The 18,753-nt window shown below is 37.7% G+C and overlaps 1 protein-coding gene across 4 annotated transcripts in view; it reads left to right on the top strand.

Moving 5' to 3' along the window:
• ROS1 (ROS proto-oncogene 1, receptor tyrosine kinase) overlaps positions 1-18,753 on the top strand; it is a 143,079-nt gene that overhangs the window by 106,853 nt on the left and 17,473 nt on the right. For all 4 annotated transcript variants that reach the window (XM_050786555.1, XM_050786553.1, XM_050786557.1 and 1 more), the window contains 7 exons: positions 2,306-2,441; positions 3,653-3,815; positions 5,418-5,482; positions 6,389-6,518; positions 12,535-12,632; positions 13,365-13,565; positions 14,353-14,487. In XM_050786555.1, the coding sequence (XP_050642512.1) occupies positions 2,306-2,441; positions 3,653-3,815; positions 5,418-5,482; positions 6,389-6,518; positions 12,535-12,632; positions 13,365-13,565; positions 14,353-14,487 (928 nt within the window). The remainder of the gene's footprint in view (positions 1-2,305; positions 2,442-3,652; positions 3,816-5,417; positions 5,483-6,388; positions 6,519-12,534; positions 12,633-13,364; positions 13,566-14,352; positions 14,488-18,753) is intronic.

Consider the following 18,753-nt stretch of genomic DNA (forward strand, 5'->3'; position numbering starts at 1 on the left):
AAAAGGAATGGTCAAGTATTGATTGAACTTTTAGAGTTACCATAGTGATCATACATTCTTGTTTATTTCTGTTTCAGCACAAATAATAATAGCACTTTCTCTCAGTCTCCAAACTGTTTGAGTTTGGCTCATAAGATATATGGACCCCTATCTATTGCTAATATTGAGAGTCCCCAACACAGTGAATCATTGAAAGAAGGGCATGATTCTTACCAGAAAAGAACACTCAAACACATATTAAGAAAGTTGTAGCTTATTTTGTTCACAAACAGGAGTAAGTTACAAGGGAAAGTTGACGGAAAAGTCACAAACATAAAGTTGAACTCTCAGGATAAAGAAAGCCAACACTTTACTGTGTTCTAAATCTTTATTCTTTCTGCAAAGTGATTGGAATCACAATCTATATGAGAGCACTTTGAAGCTTGATTTCAGATTTTTTTCCAAAGATTCCACCCAGACAATATGTGAAACTCCTTCAGCAAACTTGGAAAGCTAAAAATTTCAGCTGACCCTGCCAGGATTTTAACCTGTGGTTCCAGAGAGTCTAAGCATTGCACAGCTGATGTTTGTGCCACTAAGCCAGCCCCTCCAGAATTACGCATATGACTGCAGTATATTTGGCAGTTGGCATATAGGCTTGACTGCTTGTCTGCTTTCCTACTGGGAAGGAGAATTACATGAAGAATCCTTCAGCTGACCTTTGCTTACTTTCTTGTACATCACCATTGTTTAAACCCATAACTCTAGTGGATGAACATGAGATAATTTCAGACAACCTATTGTGCTTCCAAGACATCCTATGGATATCTGACTGTCTCAGGACTTAAAAGGTCTTTATTCTGTTTGAAATTCATGAGTTTTTGAGTCTAGCTAAGCTAATTCGGTTCTTTGCTTTTAGCAGCAGTGCATGTGGTTTTACTAGTAAGAGTGTGTGCGTGCATGAGAAAAGGTTGACTCATTAAAATAACAAAAAAGTCACAATTATTTTAAAATTTGTATTGTGCTGAGGGCACTCATCAGTTATAAACATAAAATTAAGACAGGTTTTTAAAATGAGTGTTGACAGCCTTTGCTTCTGAGCGGTCGTATCTAATGTCTAACATTAGCCTTCTGCTGGGAGTAGAGGAAAATATAAACCTGTAAAATACAACTGCTGACGTCAGGAGCTTGCCATTTAATGAGGGAGGTAAGACATGCCTGTGTGGAAAGATAAATAGCAAGATATGTGTTAAATAATAACGAAAGACAATAATAGATGAAATAAACAAGACAGTGCATAGGATAAGCACTCACAGAGAGGCATAATTAGTCTTTCAAGTTCAGATATGGAAGATTAGTAGAGGTTGCTGAGGTTTCAGAAGGCATCATTGAGGATGTGGGCTTACATTGGGCCTTTAAAAGTGAAGCCTAAAAAAGAGGTGGTAAGAACATTTCAAGTTTGAAAAATTAATTTAGCAAAAGGTACTTGTGATCTGTCACCGTGTAACCCCTCAAATTGAATTTCATGTGAGTAAAACTCTAACTTCTTGAATATAGAAACTACTGTGAAATTAAGTTCAAATTTTAATGATCATCTCTCAAAGCATGCTTGCTGTTTTCAACTTCTGAGTCAACAGTTCAGTAAAGATGGACAATCTTATTCACATAATTGTATTTTAATATTTAAAAAATTCTTTTATTATAAAACTAATACTCCTTATTATATAAAGAAGACAATACAAATTACTCATGATTCTACAAGTAGGGCAGACCACTGCTAACATTTGGTAAGCTTCGTTCCAATACTTTTTCTACATATTTGAGTATGTGTGTATGAACAACAATGATAAACACTCTTGTACTCTGCAAAAAAAAAAAAAAAAAAAAATTGCCATTATACTGAAAGCATTTTCTTTTCTACTGAGGAGTATAACCTGGATGTGACTGAACTCAAAAATGAATTTGTTTCACTAATAATTATGTTTGTTTTGGTTTACTTTGACTCTAGTTTATGGGTGATTTTGACAAATAAGTTTTAATATTAAGATACTTTAATTTGTTTATAACAACAGTAAGAAATACATTAAATTTTAAGAAGTGAGATTAAAAATGGTGTAGTATGATTTGTGTGCTTTTATATGGCTTTTTACCTGGATTTAATTAGTTTTTTATAAGCTATTTTAAAATCAAATTATGAAAACTCCTATAACTATTCTACTGATAGTGTTCTTACATAAAAACACTTAAAATGCATTGTTAGCATTTCCTAAAGGGAAAAAGAAGCAATATTTTATTTTGTAAATTATGTCATTTTTTTCCTTTATAGTCTGGCATAGAAGACTAAAGAATCAAAAAAGTGCCAAGGAGGGGCTGACAGTGCTTTTAAACGAAGACAAAGAGTTGGCTGAGCTGCGCGGTCTGGCAGCCGGAGTAGGCCTGGCTAATGCCTGCTATGCAATACAGTACGTAGCGTGGGCCATCATTATGGAGCACCTAGGCAAAGGGTGGGCAACAGCAGTGAGAGTACCTATGAATTCTGCATTGCCCAGGACAGTAATGGTTTATACCCATTTTTCTGGCAGAATTATTGAAAACTTCCTCTTCCACTCTCAAATGTGGATGGCAAATTATGCAGTTATAAGAAAAATACACAAAAATACACTATTTTCCAGTGTTTTATCATGTAGCTCAAAAACAAATGAAAGAAAGAGAAAAATATTACATTGAAGAGAATAGACGGTAACGTGGTTGGTTGACCTGGAGGCAGTGTTTGAGAGGAGAGTTTTGAGAGCCTTGTATATGTGGTCAGCCTTAAGTATCTTACTCCATTTCAGAAGTTGTATAATGATTGCCCACAAAACCTTCTTAAAACAGATGAGTTTTGAACTTTTGTTGTCATCATAATTAAGGAAAATATTCAAGTGTCTTAAGCAAAGCTTCATGATATTAGGATCTATGCAAAAAGGAATTAAATTATCATAGGCCTTGCTTTCAGAAATTTATAATGCAAGGTGTAAAAGCAAAGGATTTGAAGTAGACACAAAGGGGATCTAAATCAGCTGTTTAGAGGTGACTTTCCTTTGAGCAAATACTGCACATATCTGCTACTCAAGATTCCCTATTATAAATGGAAAGCATTTTTAACATAGCAGCATTTTTCCCCCTTGTAGTATTCCAAGTGATAAACTTGGCTTTCTAAAAGTTAACCTTATGGTGATGGGGTTGATCTTTTTGGTCATAGTAAATTTTGTTTTACATAAGATGTCACATGTTTGAAATAGCTAAAGGAAAAGCTGATAAACCCAGATGCATTTATTACTAATTTGCAGTAGCTTTTTACACAAATTGGCAATCTGAAGAAGTTAATACCTAGTAACTTTGACACAACAAGTTACAATAAAAGTCTTGAGGCAATACATACACATATACGTTTTTATCAAAATTAAGTTGCCTAGAAGTGGACCATCATGCTCTGTCTGGGTAAAAGGTGGTAGAATAGTAGTAAAGTAATTAGGAACACAAAGTTCCACATCACCATGTCACATAAAACACACAATGCTGCAAAGCCATAAGATATTTCTTTCTCTCTCAAACACAAATACGAATACCAACACAAACTTGTACACCCTATATATGTGGAGGGTGGGGAGACAAAAATGTTGCTATTTTACAGTACTCTTCCAACCCAAGAGGAGATTGAAAATCTTCCTGCCTTCCCTCGGGAAAAACTGACTCTGCGGCTCTTGCTGGGAAGTGGAGCCTTTGGAGAAGTGTATGAAGGAACAGCAGTGGACATCTTAGGAGCTGGAAGTGGAGAAATCAAAGTAGCAGTGAAGGTAATGTGAATCTTCGAACTCCTTGACACATTATATCACCATATCTACAAGGATTGATGTGGATATAATTATAATAAAAGTTGAGTGCTCTTTGTTGAAAAGAGGACAGCTTGAATGTCGAAGCGTATCCATAGCTATAGAAATCACATTTTTAAAAAACGTTTCCTACATAGGAACATTGTTTGTAATCAACAATCTCCAGGATTTGCATTACCTCTAAGGCTACTAATTAGCTAAGACCTATCAGACAATCATTTTTCTTCAAACATGTCATAAGAGAACTGGAGTTGTAAAACACATTCTTAAGGTACTAGACCAAGGGTCAGCAAACCTTTTCTTTACTGGGCAGATAGTAAATATTTTAGGCTTGCTGGCCATACAGACTCTGCCATTGTATTGTCATAGACAATATGTAAATAAATGAGTGTGGCTGTGGACCAATAAAACTTTATTTATGAACACTGAAATTTGAATTTTATATTATTTTCGTATGTCATGAAATAGTAGTATTCTTTTGACTTTTTCAACCATTTAAAAATGGAAAAGCCATTTTCAGATCATAGGCTATATAAAAAGAGGTGACAGGCTGGATTTGGCCCACAGGCTATAGTTTGTCAGTCTCTGACTACATGATTATTTATCATGGTACATTTAATATATTTTTAAGGAAGCACTGGATATACTCATATTTTTGTAAAACTTTCTTTTGATAAAGGGAGGATGAATCTTTATGTATTTGAGCAATGTCCTGATCTCTGCTTATTAGAGATTTATTGCTTTGAGAGTTAGCTATACAACTAGAAAAGTTGGCAAAATTCTCTCTGCTTCCAAATGATGTCATTTAAAAGTTCTTTAACTTACTCGCACCTTGACTGTTTTAAACAAATGTTTATTTCTGTCATGTAACAAAATGACTGCTGGCTTCAGGATAGTGTGTCAGGTCAGAGCCAGTATCTCTGAAATTTTCTTGGCTGTTGTTCATGCTTGCTGCCTCATTGTTCCAAGATGGCTGACAAAGAAGCAAGCATCACATCTTCATTCGGACCAGGGAAAGGAGGAAAGATGGTGCCAGATGTACATGTTCAGGAAGGCAAACGTCTTCTTCAAAGTTCCCTCCCCGCCTTAGCAGTTTTTCTCTTATATACCATTGACCATCACCGAGTTATGTGACCACCCCAATTTCCAAGGGAGGCTGGAGAATTTCAGAACACAATTTTCATGATTAGCTTTGATCAATTGCTTGGGACTGGGAACTTTGCCTTCAAGAAATAGATTGAAAGCAAGGAGATAAAGAAAACATACTAAGAAGAAAATTTTGAAAATTAAGAAATTAGCCTAAATAACAAAACTTGGTCTCTTAAAATTCTACCTTTTGGAGGAACATTGTATAAACATTACTAGACCTTTTATTTTGCGTATTCTATTAGCAATAACAGGAGGTAACATTTGAAGGGTTTATAGAATACATGCACATGCCTTATCTATGATCTGTTTCCAGCTTTCAGGGTAGATATTACAAAACAAACAACAATCTCCATTAACCCGCTGAGCTCACAGAAATGTCTGCTATACTGATTCCTGACTTGTTTTTATGTTGTACAGACTTTGAAGAAGGGTTCCACCGACCAGGAGAAGATTGAATTCCTGAAGGAGGCACATCTGATGAGGTAGCTCTGAAATAATTTTCTCTTGGTATGGGTAAGAAGTTTTAAGTCTGCTTGACTTGTTTTTAACATCCAAAATGACCTGACGTAACAGATCATGCCTAAAACAACGTGGTTGAAATGTTTCAATGAAACCACATCTGCAGAGCAAGTAGTCTATAGAAGCCAATCTTGAGCCTGGGCACAGGCACTCCTCAGGCAAAAGGTTCTCCTTTCTTTTATATTCAGTAAGGAGCATGTTTTGCAAGTGAATTCTGAAGCTATTTGACTTTTGACATACTTGTATTCATCTAAATATGGGATAATGGTCAAGTATACCCAGTAAGAGAGAGTTCTCTCAAATGCTGTAATGTCAGTGAAAATATCTTTGTCTTCGTAAACTTGTCTCCAAGTTTGAGTCTGTGGTCATAAAAACTGCTCAAGCATATCCTAATGGGAAAACTTGAGGCAATGGTTGATTGAGTCTCAAGCTGTGGGTTCCAATTATTAGGTTGGGACTTGCTTGGTTTGATGTCTTGAGAAAACTGTGTAGCCAAACCTGCATTTCTGGGTTGTTTTCCTGAAAGGGAGAGTATATATTTCATACCTGTAATGACCCAAAACACAGTGTTTTAAAATATCTTTTCAAGGCGGCTACTAGTCAAAATTACTTTCTTTTCCAAAATATGCTTAATACAAATGTTATTCCTTCTAAAAACCAACCTATGTTATCCATACTCATGGCCACTAGGGGTTGCCATATTACCTCCTTAAGGTAAGCACAAAGACCAGTAGTTGGAAAAGGAAGCGTTAGAGCGTTAGACACACTAAGTCAGGGTTTTGAAGGAAATTATTGATAAAGAATTGCTGTACTCCATAAAGACCCTTGGCTCTGTCATGTCATCCAGCCTGTGTCTTTCCACCTTTCAGCAAATTTAATCATCCCAACATTCTGAAACAGCTTGGAGTTTGTCTGCTGAATGAACCCCAGTATATTATCCTGGAACTGATGGAAGGAGGAGACCTTCTTACTTATTTGCGTAAAGCCCGGATGGCAACGGTAGGCAGTAGGGATCTGTAATATTGGTTTCGTAATGCAAATGGCCTATAATTCCCTATTAATTTTCTTTAGATTTAATAGGCTGCAGTGGTAAAACCTTAGAAGACTTATATGGAAAGAATTATTCTATTTACTTCATGTTAGATTTTGACAATCAGAACCGTGGGCTAACATTCTGGCATTTTCTGGTCATGTGAGCCCAAGCCTGTTTTTAGTATTTAATGGGAGAACATGACCCTCATTGCCAGAATCATGTTTTTCTGGAGCACAGGGATCGTGTGGAGTTGGAAAGGCATATCTCTGTACTTAATCTATATGCCTGCCTGTCCCAAATTATATTTCCAGTCTTAATGTCTTTACTGAGTACCAGACTTGTATGTCCCTCTCTAGTTGACATATCTATTTGGATTTTAGTAGGCATCTCAAACATATTTTGCCCCAAACAGAGCTCTTGATTTCGTACATCCTCTCCTACTCCACCCATCTAGTTCCTTGCTTTCTCTTTCCCTACATACATGCTAACAAGCTCTGCCTGCAAAACACAGCTGCAGTCATTCTTCTCTTGTATCCCCAGTGCCTGGAGCAGTGCATAGCACATTATGAACCCTGGAAATACTGTGGAATGGCGGACAGGACTGGGGGTGACTACCTGCAGGAACCTACTTTATACCTTAGATGAGAACACGTGAGATAAGACAAGTCACCAAAGTTTAAATGTGGTGGATTAAAAACTTTTTTTATATCAAAATAAACATCATATGGCTAAAAAATTAAAATATGTGACAAAGCATATAGTGAAAAACAGGAGCCCTGTGCACTGCCTCATTCCTACCTCTCAGGCCTGCACATATCTTCTGGTATTTACCGCCAAGTTCCTAAATAGTCTGCTCATACTGACACATGTTGATTTTTCAATTTGGGGTAAATTGACTGCCCAGTATGGAAGAGGAGGATTTAACTCTCTTAGACTTCTTCATAATATACCTGTCCATCCCCCACCACGCTACACACAGGAAAACTTTGCTTGCCTCATCCTCTGACAGTTATCACAATTTGCAGATAAATCATCCTTCTGGTTTTGCATTATTAGAACTATTTAGTTATTATTATTATTTTTGGAGCTGAATTATCCAAATGTTGTTATTGTAAGTATTTTTCCTGAGGCTAGTTTAATAAATATCTCTTGTTTTCATTTTAGTTTTTATATACGTAAACTCCCCAACTGAATGGTAACACTTTTCTCAATATGTTTAACAATATCAGATAATCTGGTACTTAATTTTTTCTTGGACACTTCCTTCCTGGAAGCCGTGTAGATGCTTGTGCTCTAGGCTAGCTACACAGCTGCTGTTGTAGGGGTTTCCTTCATATTAGACCTGGGAATCTTCCTCAACTCTTGTCCATGTGGGGCTTTTTCCTTGTATCTCATGACTTTTTGTTTGTTTTAGAAAAGAGAAAGTATGAGAAAGTATGCATGTGCAGCAAAAATCTGCTTTTTTTTTTTTAAATTTTTGACAAAATGCCCTTTATTCTTCCCTTATACTTGATTGATAATTTGGTTGGACCCTTAGGTTGAAAACTCTTTATCTAACAGATAAAGCCACTACGTCTTTCTTTCCTCACTTCTACAATTGCCAGGAAGAATTCTTATGCCACTCTGATTCCTGAACTTATTATCAGTGGTCTGCTTTTGCCTCCTCCGCTTCAAAAATTTGAGGAGAATTTTACCTGTGGTACTCTTTACCCACAGCAGAGTAACAGTTGCTTCGCTCATCATTCCCTTCAGTTTCAGGAATTTTTTTCATTGTCTCTTTGATAATGAAGAGAATTCCTTATTCCCTCTATTTCTTTGTTCTAGAAATCCTGTTATAATGGACTGCTTTGTTTCATCTTCTCATTCTATTAGCTGCTGTCTCCTATTTTCTAGCTTTTGTCATTTTGCTTTCCATTGTGATAGACTTCCTCAACTTTGTCCCCTAATCTTTTTGTAGGATTAAAATTTTTTGTTAACATATTTTAATTTTTCACATACTTATTCTTGTGTTTTGACTGCTTTTTAAAATAATATTCTGGTTTTCTTCATAGATGCAAAATTTTACTCATCTTTTTTAGGGTATTAATTATACTTTTCAAAAAATGTTAATTTGCTTCCTGCATTGTCTTGGCTTCCTTGTCCCTCTTTGTTTTGGAATCTGATTCAATGTGAGAATCTTTCTCAGATGTCTAGTATTCTTGGCTGGTTTCATATTTAATCATGAGGCCTAACAAAATGATGGGAACCTATGTGTCCAAGGAAGCTTCCTTTTGGTGTTAGGTGGGACCCTGCTCTTCCACTGGGGATCCTCCAATGTCAGTAACTGAATCTCTTCCCTGACATATGCCAGTTTAACCAGGGAGGAAATTGCTCGTTTCTCCTCTGGACAGTAAATGCCTGATGCATCAACTCAGAGCATTTAGAGGGGGCTGGAGGTCTCAAGGCTCAGTATGTGGACTCTTAATTAATTTTAATTCTCTCCATTTCAGTACAGTGCCTCAGTGTGACTGGTAGTATCTCCGAACTTGGAGTTGTTCTGGTTCAGGTTTCTGTTGTTTTTATTTGTTTGTTTTCTATAGACAGAAGCCTTCACCTGTGGTAGAAGAATCTATGATTTAGTTAGGCCTTAAATAACTTAAACGTTCTTTTTGCTTTCAGTCCTTCTCCTTGTCCTGGAGACTTTATGACCTTCCATGATGAAAAACAGCTTAATTCTTGCCTTTTCTTTCTGTAGGCAGTCAGCTTTCATCCTCTTGGCTCTGCTAAATTACCACTCCTCCATCTGCTTTCCCTCTTCCAGAATGCTTTGTCTGCCATGTCAGTTCTCATGACAGTTGCTTTGCCCTTGTGAAATTATGAAAGTGTTCACTCTACTGCCATGTCAGTAAGGTTTGGGGAGAGAGTGGAACTAAAAATGCACACATTCAATCCCTCATCTTAAACAATACATTTTATTTGTAGATTGTCTTGTTTTGTGGTGGGGCTAAGTGTATGAAAAGTGAAGAGAGGATGAAAAAGGGATAGACTGAAAAAAACGTGGATCTACTTTTTCCAAATCATTTTGATTCACCCAGGATCCTAATGCTTATAAAGATTGGTTCTCACATGCACTTCAGTTGTTCCGCAGCCTTTCCTGGTGGCTGCCAAAAACAGCTTGCAGGGCTTTGTCTCCTTCGCTACAACCACAGAGACATTGTTAGGTGCTGAAGGCAGAATGAAGACCTGAGCCCTATGGGAACCATCACAAATGCTACTGCCTCTCATGCTGAGTTCTTTTGAGGCCAGCGTCTCCCCACGTGGAGTGCTCAGAGGCACCATAGCAGAAGAACCAGCAGAAGCCTTTCTCTCTCTCTCCCTGCATTCAAGGATTGTTTTGTTGGGTTGGATGCCTAAGAATTGACTGCAACTAGGCCCAGAAAGCTTAGTCTAGTCCTTTGCTTTGAGGACTCAGCTTCTTTATCTACAAAATGAAATTTTGAATCAAAAACTTCCTAAGGTTCCTTTTAACTTTTTTTTTTTTTTTTTTTTTTTGGCAGAGTCTTGCTCTGTGCCCGAGGTTGAAGTGCAATGGCATGATCTCGGCTCACTGCAACCTCTGGCTCCCAGGTTCAAGTAATTCTCCTACCTTAGCCTCCTGAGTAGCTGGGACTACAGACACATGTCACCATGCCCAGCTAATTTTTGTATATTTTTTGTAGTAGAGACAAGGTTTCACCATGTTGGCCAGGCTCATCTCAAACTCCTGACCTCAAGTAATCTGCCTGCCTTGGCCTCTCAAAGTCCTGGGATTACAGGCGTGAGATAACACACCTGGCCTTAACTTTTGTTAAAAGGATTGTATTAAGATAGAAAAAAGTGAAACAAACAAACAAAAACTGTCAAAGTAATATGAATATGTAGTAAACGTGCTGCCTTCCAGATAAAATTCAATTCACCAAATTTTTGCTGGGTGTTTACTATACAACGGTGAAGGATGTGGTTCTTGCACTCAAGGAACTTGTTACATGGTAGAGTTGTAAGTCTACAGGTGAAAGTCTACAGATACCTAAATAATCCACTTAAAGTAGGAAGTAGGTGGACTCATTAGAGTGCAGTGGAGAATATACTGTAGAAGCCCAGAGGAAGGAGCGATTCCTAACTGAGGAAAGCTGAGAGGGCTTCATGGAAGAGGTCTACTGATTCAGACACAACCAAAGCAGGAGGTAGAACAGTAGCTGAACTGTGCTTTGCCACTGAGTTACGAAAGGCTTTGACTGGGGATAGACTGAGATCAAAGTTTAATATGTCTGAAGGTTTTAACAAGAGATGACAGGTGGCAGTCCAGGGTGGCATCTAGAGTCAAGGAAACCCAACATGGGGTGATGCGGTATCCCAACAGGTTGATACATGGTATATCAGAATGAGAGAGTAGTCAGAGATCCAAGCAGGCACCAGCATTATGAAAATCTGTCAGCAGGGAATAGGGCACTAGCCACCAGGCTGAAATTAGGGAGTAGGATCCTAGGCCTAGAGAAAGACTTCACAGGTAGAGTAGGTTTTGCCGAGAGCAGAGCAGGGTTCCGTTCACAGGAACCAGTGAACCATTCAAGACACCCAGCAAGGACTCAGATATGGGCCATGAGACAGTGGACCTGAATTAGGTTGGAGAAGGATTGATTTGGGAGTAAGGTCAGAGCCTAGTTATTAGCCCTAGGTGTGGCTGTGAAGAACCATGGCAATAGTGAGCCCCAGAACATCAGAATATTCCTAGTTTGGGGGCAAGAGATAAATGTGTCAGAGGAGGTAGGGAGAACAGCACTTAAGAGCATTTGTTTTTAAGGAATTGAGGGACTTGGAGGTTGGGAATCATTTGAGATACTCAGCTAAGGCTGTGGATGGAAATCAAGAAACAGGAGGACATTCCAGGGGAAAAAATCATAGCAGGAATAAAGAAGAGAGGCTGAGAAATGCAGACTAGGAATAAAGAACTGCAAGTGGACCAGTGTAACTGAAGCACAGATAGAGAGAGGAGAAACAGTAGGAAATTAATAGACTTGTAGAGAGGCTTGTGCAGCCTGGGGGTGCTCAGGAATTCATAATAGACTCTACAGGAAGGGGGTCACAACAAAGCAAGCTAATGAAAGCATAGGAGGCTGGAGACATGGGAAATTTTTGAATGCATTAGATTAGGGATGACAAAGGCTTGAACCAGGGTAATTGCAGAGCACTGGAAAGGGACAGACAGTATAATATAGCTTCAGGGCAGGATCTTTGAATTTTCCCAATATGGTACTAATAAACACTTCGACTGGCTTTTTTTCCATGTAGAAATCATTGCAACCAGTACAGGCTCAAGTGTATAATTGTGCTCGCTCTCTTAGATGAGAGGAGTAATTTGAAACTTTGAAATGGGGTATTGCTAACAATTTATATGGGGTTCATACGGGAAACAAGCCCATTGTCATGACTGGCAAGATAGAGTGTCATTGGGTCAATAATTAAACCAGCTAGCACTAAATAAGTCATCGTTTTGACTACTTATGAGAGCAACAAATGTTTATTAAGTGCCTGTTATTGACCAGCCATATTATGTAACTTACTTGAATTTTGCAAGGTCAGTATTATTGCCCATTTTACACGTGAGAAATTTGCTTAGGGAGTTAAGTAACTTAAGCAAGTTCACACAACTAGTAAATAGCAGAACTAGGATTCACATCTCGATCTGTCTGGCCTGACACCTGGAGGTCTTTCCAATAAAGATTCCATATTGCCTCTACTTACTAAACATAGCTGTCATTTTTTTTAACGTATATTTGCATAGAAAATATATAAATTTGTTTTCCTCTTTGTTTGAATTCTTATAATCATAACTAAAAATCCCTTTAAAACATCACAAACATACATGTATATGCATATACATGTATCCACTTATATTCACACATGTATGTATATATTTCATGCAAACTAGAAAACTACCTGTAATTTTTCCTTCATTTCTTACAGTTTTATGGTCCTTTACTCACCTTGGTTGACCTCGTAGACCTGTGTGTAGATATTTCTAAAGGCTGTGTCTACTTGGAACAGATGCATTTCATTCACAGGTACATTTCTTTTCTGGATACAGGGTTATTATGGATATTGGCACAATAATCACCTGAAGTGCAGGTAAAGCACACAAGATAATTAAACATTTTAATTCCTTCAAACTAGGAATAATTTCTATTAAAAGTCTCTCTTATAAATCATCCTACTGTAAAGACACATGCACACATATGTCTATTGCAGCACTATTTTCAATAGAAAAGACTTGGAACCAACCCAAATGCCCATCAATGATAGACTGGGTAAAGAAAATGTGGCACATATACACCATGGAATACTATGCAGCCATAAAAAAATAATAAGTTCGTGTCCTTTGCAGGAACATGGATGAAGCTGGAAACCATTATCCCCAGCAAAGTAACACAGGAACAGAAAACCAAAGCAGGTTCTCACTCATAAGTGGGAGTTGAACAATGAGAACACATGGACACAGGAAGGAGAACATCACACACCAGGGCCTGTCTGGGGTCGGGGGCAAGGGAAGGGAGAGCATTAGGAGAAATACCTAATGCAAGCAGGACTTAAAATCTAGATGACGGGTTGATGGGTGCAGCAACCACCATGGCACATGTATACCTATGTAATAAACTTCACGTTCAGCACATGCATTCCAGAACTTAAAGTAAAAAAAAAAAAAGTTTCTCTTCTTTACAGACCTACTATGGTTACTTGTTTGATTTCTGGAACTTTATTGTTGTTGTTATTATTATTAAATATAACTTCTGCCATAGGGATCTGGCAGCTCGAAATTGCCTTGTTTCCGTGAAAGACTATACCAGTCCACGGAGAGTGAAGATTGGGGACTTTGGACTCGCCAGAGACATCTATAAAAATGATTACTACAGAAAGAGAGGGGAAGGCCTGCTCCCTGTTCGGTGGATGGCTCCAGAAAGTTTGATGGATGGAATCTTCACTACGCAATCTGATGTATGGTAAGTTTAACAGGACACAGAGTAATGCTGACAGAATCATCAAACGTTAGAGGGGATTTTAAAAGGACATCTAATCTTGCTTTTTTAATGTGAGAAAACAGAAGACCAGAGACCAGCTCAAAATGTAAAGGTTTGTTCAATGACTTTTTAGTTGGGCTGGCCCTAGGCAAAATTACGAATGAGATAAAATTTCTCAGTGCTGCCAATTTTTATTCATGCCTTCCCTCTCAATGTTTACTGGCACTTTATCCCCTGCAAACTTGGGAGGAAAATGCTGAAGTGTTTTTGTGCTCACCCTTAGGTGTGTCTGCATGTCAATGCTCTGAAATTCTTAGATAATGGAGGCCTACAGTGGGGTTTCAGTCAGGGAGAGAAAGAGTATAAGTGTGTGTATACGTGTATGTATGTGTGCATGCATGTGTGTGTGCACGTGTTTCTGTGTGTGCATGCATGTGCATGTGTGTCTGTTTCTGTGTGTGCATAGGTGTATATGTGCATGGATGTGCATGCATGTGAGTACACATATGCGTCTGTGTCTCTGTCCGTGTGTGCACGTGTGCCTCCTCCAAGCCTTCCTATCACCTTTGAAGTATTTGCTCATACGCAGTGTCTTGTTCTAGTTTTTCCTGTCAGCCTGCTTTTATATCTCCCATTTGCCTTTTATGAGGCCAATAATACCCTGACAAAGTAGACCCTGCTAGCCCCAGGAAAAATGTTGTTGGAGAAACTACTGTAAACCTGGTGTTTGTAATAAGTATAATTAAAGGAAACCCTCTACTATTCTTAGGTCTTTTGGAATTCTGATTTGGGAGATTTTAACTCTTGGTCATCAGCCTTATCCAGCTCATTCCAACCTTGATGTTTTAAACTATGTGCAAACAGGAGGGAGACTGGAGCCACCAAGAAATTGTCCCGATGATCTGTAAGTTAATTATGTTAACATAAGCACCCCCCAAACAAAAACATGTGCATATACAGTCTTAGGCCTCTTGATACAGTTTGTTAAATTGTTAAAATAAAAACTGGAACTTAAACACTGTATATCCCACATAAAATATCAATCATGGTGTCAATTTATGAATACATTATGGTTTCTTTTTATTTCTATATACAAATGATATTTCACTGAGAAACAACATTTTGGAGAGTAAAATACTTCTGGGTAAGTGAATTCTAACAAAAGCACTCTGTGTGTGTGTGTGAGAGAGAGAGACAGTATACACACGTGTATGCCTTTTATTTTGGGAGATATGATCTGACTAGTATCTTAATCTACATATTAAAAGATTATACTAAATAGGAATATATTGTTAAAAAGTTGGATTGCCTTTGTTGATATAGCTGACATTGACTAATAAGAAATAGTGTTACTAAAAATTATACAAATTGTGATCTGTTTATGAACATAACAAAAAAATGACTAAGTATTGTAACTTTAGCGAATCCTGGCCATTACTAAATTCTAATAGTGATTTCTCAGAAGAGTGAGCGACTTTTAGTCAAATTATAAGGAAAAAAGCTTTTATTCTGAGTATTAATCTGCCTCCTTGTGGAAAGTCTCAGCAGAAATTTAAGTCTTGACAACTTTTTCCAAGAATTGTCTTACCCAAGAAGTTTCTAAAAGAGCAAGTAAGTATGAACTCCCTATGTGCACCATAACATGCCAAGGATTGTATGGATTACAGAGGTGTTTAAACCAGGGACACAGCTCTTCAGCATCTCAGAATGTGTTTTGAATGAAAAGACACCCACACGGAGCAGCTGGATGCCAAGCCAACATGTAATAAAGTGCTAAACTGTGTGGTACAGGCAAGTGCAAAAGGAATTAGCAGTATGCGGATGCACACCATGGTTGTACTGCCTTGACTATGCTGTGTTATTTAGAGGATTATGCAGACTTGAGCCAAAAGATGATTAAGAGCTGGGCACCTTGGTTAGATGTTCTACTGGTGCGTATTTTTGTATTATTTAAATCTTCCAGCTTGAAGAAGATTGGAATCACTACTTGCTTCTGATTTAGCTTAATAATCTCTGGGATATTTACAGGGAGATCAGATACACACACATCTGACCAAATTAGATAATAGTGCATAAAAAATGATTCATAATCATTTTGGGGAGAAATGGTGAAAATTATATAAATTAAGGATAAGAAATTATACAAAATTTGAAAACCTTGCATGTAGGGCTTAAGAAAAAAGCCCGGGATACCTAAATACAAAATAAATTTTAACTAAATATTTACAAACTAATCACTTATTCCACTCTCTCCCCAAGGGTTAACGTGCCTCATCACAATCATGCAATATTTTTGGATAGGCAGCTTAGAAATTGATCACTAAACTATCAGTTTTGACTGATGTGTTTGATTATTTTGTTCGGGGCAGGGAAGTTAATAACAAATTGCTGTATTGTGGAGCAGAAAAATGTAGACAAGTTGAACTTTAGCTAAAGGTATAAAAAATGCAACTAGAAGGAGGAAGGAGGAGCGCTACAAAAGTATTCCTGATTATGAGTGGGAAAATGTATTATCTTGAATAATTTATTGATTGAATTGCCATTGTTTTAATAAAAATATAGTTCATTTGAAATGAAAATTTTAAATTTTCATTTTCTGGTTTTGAAGTTCATTTGAACATCATTAATACAAATAAGCCCTGCATCAAGCCCTCCAAGTGCTGCAGGACTCTAACAAGCCCTGGGAAGGGTTAAAGATCTATTGCCAACCAGGAAAACAAGCTTGGCTAGGAAATGGAGATCTCAGCAATACCAGTCAATCTGGCCATGGCCTTAAGTTGTCATGATAAAGATTAACTACTCTCCTTAGAGTACAGAGGGAACTGATATTTATTTGAGACAGTTTTCTGAGATCACAGGCCCAGCTTAGGGGGTTGAAAGTCTGCACTGAGCCCTGCTACACCTTCCATTTACTGCTTAAATACTCAGCACCTGGATGCACTCTAGGTCAGGTGAGCCCATAGATAGCTATGCTGTACTCAGCTATTAATGGAATGCCAGGTTCAGAGCATTCCTACCCTTCTCTTCCTCTCCTGGGATGTATGATAGAAAGCCCAGCCATCAGGATTCTCTTCAGTTTTTAGTTTGCACAACAACCACACAACTCCTGAGAAGAAATGGGATCAAAGGGCAATCTACTTCAAGTGAGAGCTTTTTTGGGGTTTTATAATAGATATATCACAGTAGCAACTGGAATTACTGGAGAGTCCCTCAGGTGTAGGAGGCAACCATGGGAGAACACAGAGGTTCACCATGTTATTTTTACATCTTAAAAACTGTGTACATCTGGATACTAATTGGATCTCTCCAGGATTAGGTATAATGAGTAAGGAAAATTTTGAAGTCTATATTTTATGTACTTTGTTTAAATAACTGTAGAAACTTTTCCCTTTAATACTGAAAAATACTATGACGTTTTCATGTATCGAACTTCAACTGCTTTGTGAATTCGAAGTCCTTAATATTCATAGAGGCTAACACTGGATATAGCTAATGAGTCCTGTGCTATTTTGAAAAAAAAAAAAAAAACTTGAGGAAAAGAGTTGTAAAGGGTTTGCATGGTGAGTGGAGGAATTGGAACCTCTACTTAGCCAAATGAGATACTTCAAGTATAATGAGTATTTTTCTGGAGCCAAAACAACCAGCCCAGGTAAATTTTAACAAACTTGAAGGACCTGCAAATTTGTTTAGAGTAATATGTTTGAATATTTGTAACTATAACTTGGTGCAAGTATACACTGCATGATACAGAATGGTGACAAGGACATATTTGTAAGGGAAGATCCTCTATGCCAAGGCTATAGTTTTCATTGTTAATTTACTTACAAGATATAAGAAATACATTTAGGATTATTAAAAGCCTCTTCATTTCATTCCATTGCCAATTCATTGCTGTTTGAGAACACAAGTTTTATTCTTTACTTTTAGATGACTATTGCTTCATATAGCTCCTCTTTTCTTAGTCCTCATTTGTCCCTGCATGGTGGAACAGGAAGGTTTTATATATTAACAGGCCAAATGTGTTTGTCATCAGAAAATTAAGTACAGAGTAATGATTGGATTAAATGTAAATTAAAACCTCCATAAATGAAAAAAAGAGGAATTTCTGCTTAAGTGGATTTCACAGATTAAACAAGAGGCTGAACTTTTGGAGGTAGAATGAGTGGGTGATGTGCAAGTGGCTAAGTGGCAGCTATAAGGATGGTTTCTTTTTCCCCCTGCCTTCCTCTTCCCTGGCCTCCTCTTCCTTCTTCCTTTTCTTTCTCTCCTCCTAAATAATCTCACTAAGTATCTTGATTTTTTGCATAATAAATCAGGTTATAAATAAGTATGGCAATGGCCTTTTTTTTTTTGTGGGGGATATGTTCCAAGGCCCCCAGTGGATACCTGAAACCAAGAATAATACCTGTATTAGTTCATTCTCACACTACTATCAGGAACTGGTAATTTACAAAGAAACTAGGTAATTTATAAAGAGAACTGGGTAATTTATAAGAGGTTTAATTGGCTCATGGTTCCACAGGCTCTGCAGGAAGCACGGCTCGGGAGGCCTCAGGAAGCTTACAATCATAGCAGAGGGTGAAGGGGAAGCAGGCATAGTCTTTCCATGGCCAGAACAGGAGGAAGAGAGGGAGCAAAAGTAAGAAAGAAGGAGGTGCTACACACTTTTAAACAACCAGATCTCATAAGAACTCTATCACCAAAGCAGCAAGGTGGAAATCTGCCCCCATGATTCAATCATCTCCCACCAGGCCCCTCCTCCAACACTGGTGATACAATTCTTCATGAGATTTGGGTGGGGACACAGAGCCAAATCATATCAGTACCCAACCTTATATATACTATATTTTCTTGATCTGACAACTTAGTCAACTAATGGGTAGGTAACATATACAGCATAGATATGCTGGACAAAGGGATAGTTTCATGTCTCAGTTTCATGTTTCATTACACTACTCAGAATGGCATGCAATTTAAAACTTATGAACTGTTCAGTTCTGGAATTTTCCATTTAATATTTTTGGACCATGGTTAACCTCAACTAACTGAAACCATAAAAAGCAAAACTGATAAGGAGGGACAACTGTAAAAACCTCCTAATTGAAATATGACCAACCTTGAGAGATTCCATCTATGCCTTGGCAATATTTTTGAATCACAACTTTATTTT

This window comes from Macaca thibetana, chromosome 4, assembly GCF_024542745.1.
Source record: "Macaca thibetana thibetana isolate TM-01 chromosome 4, ASM2454274v1, whole genome shotgun sequence".
NCBI lineage: Eukaryota > Metazoa > Chordata > Mammalia > Primates > Cercopithecidae > Macaca > Macaca thibetana.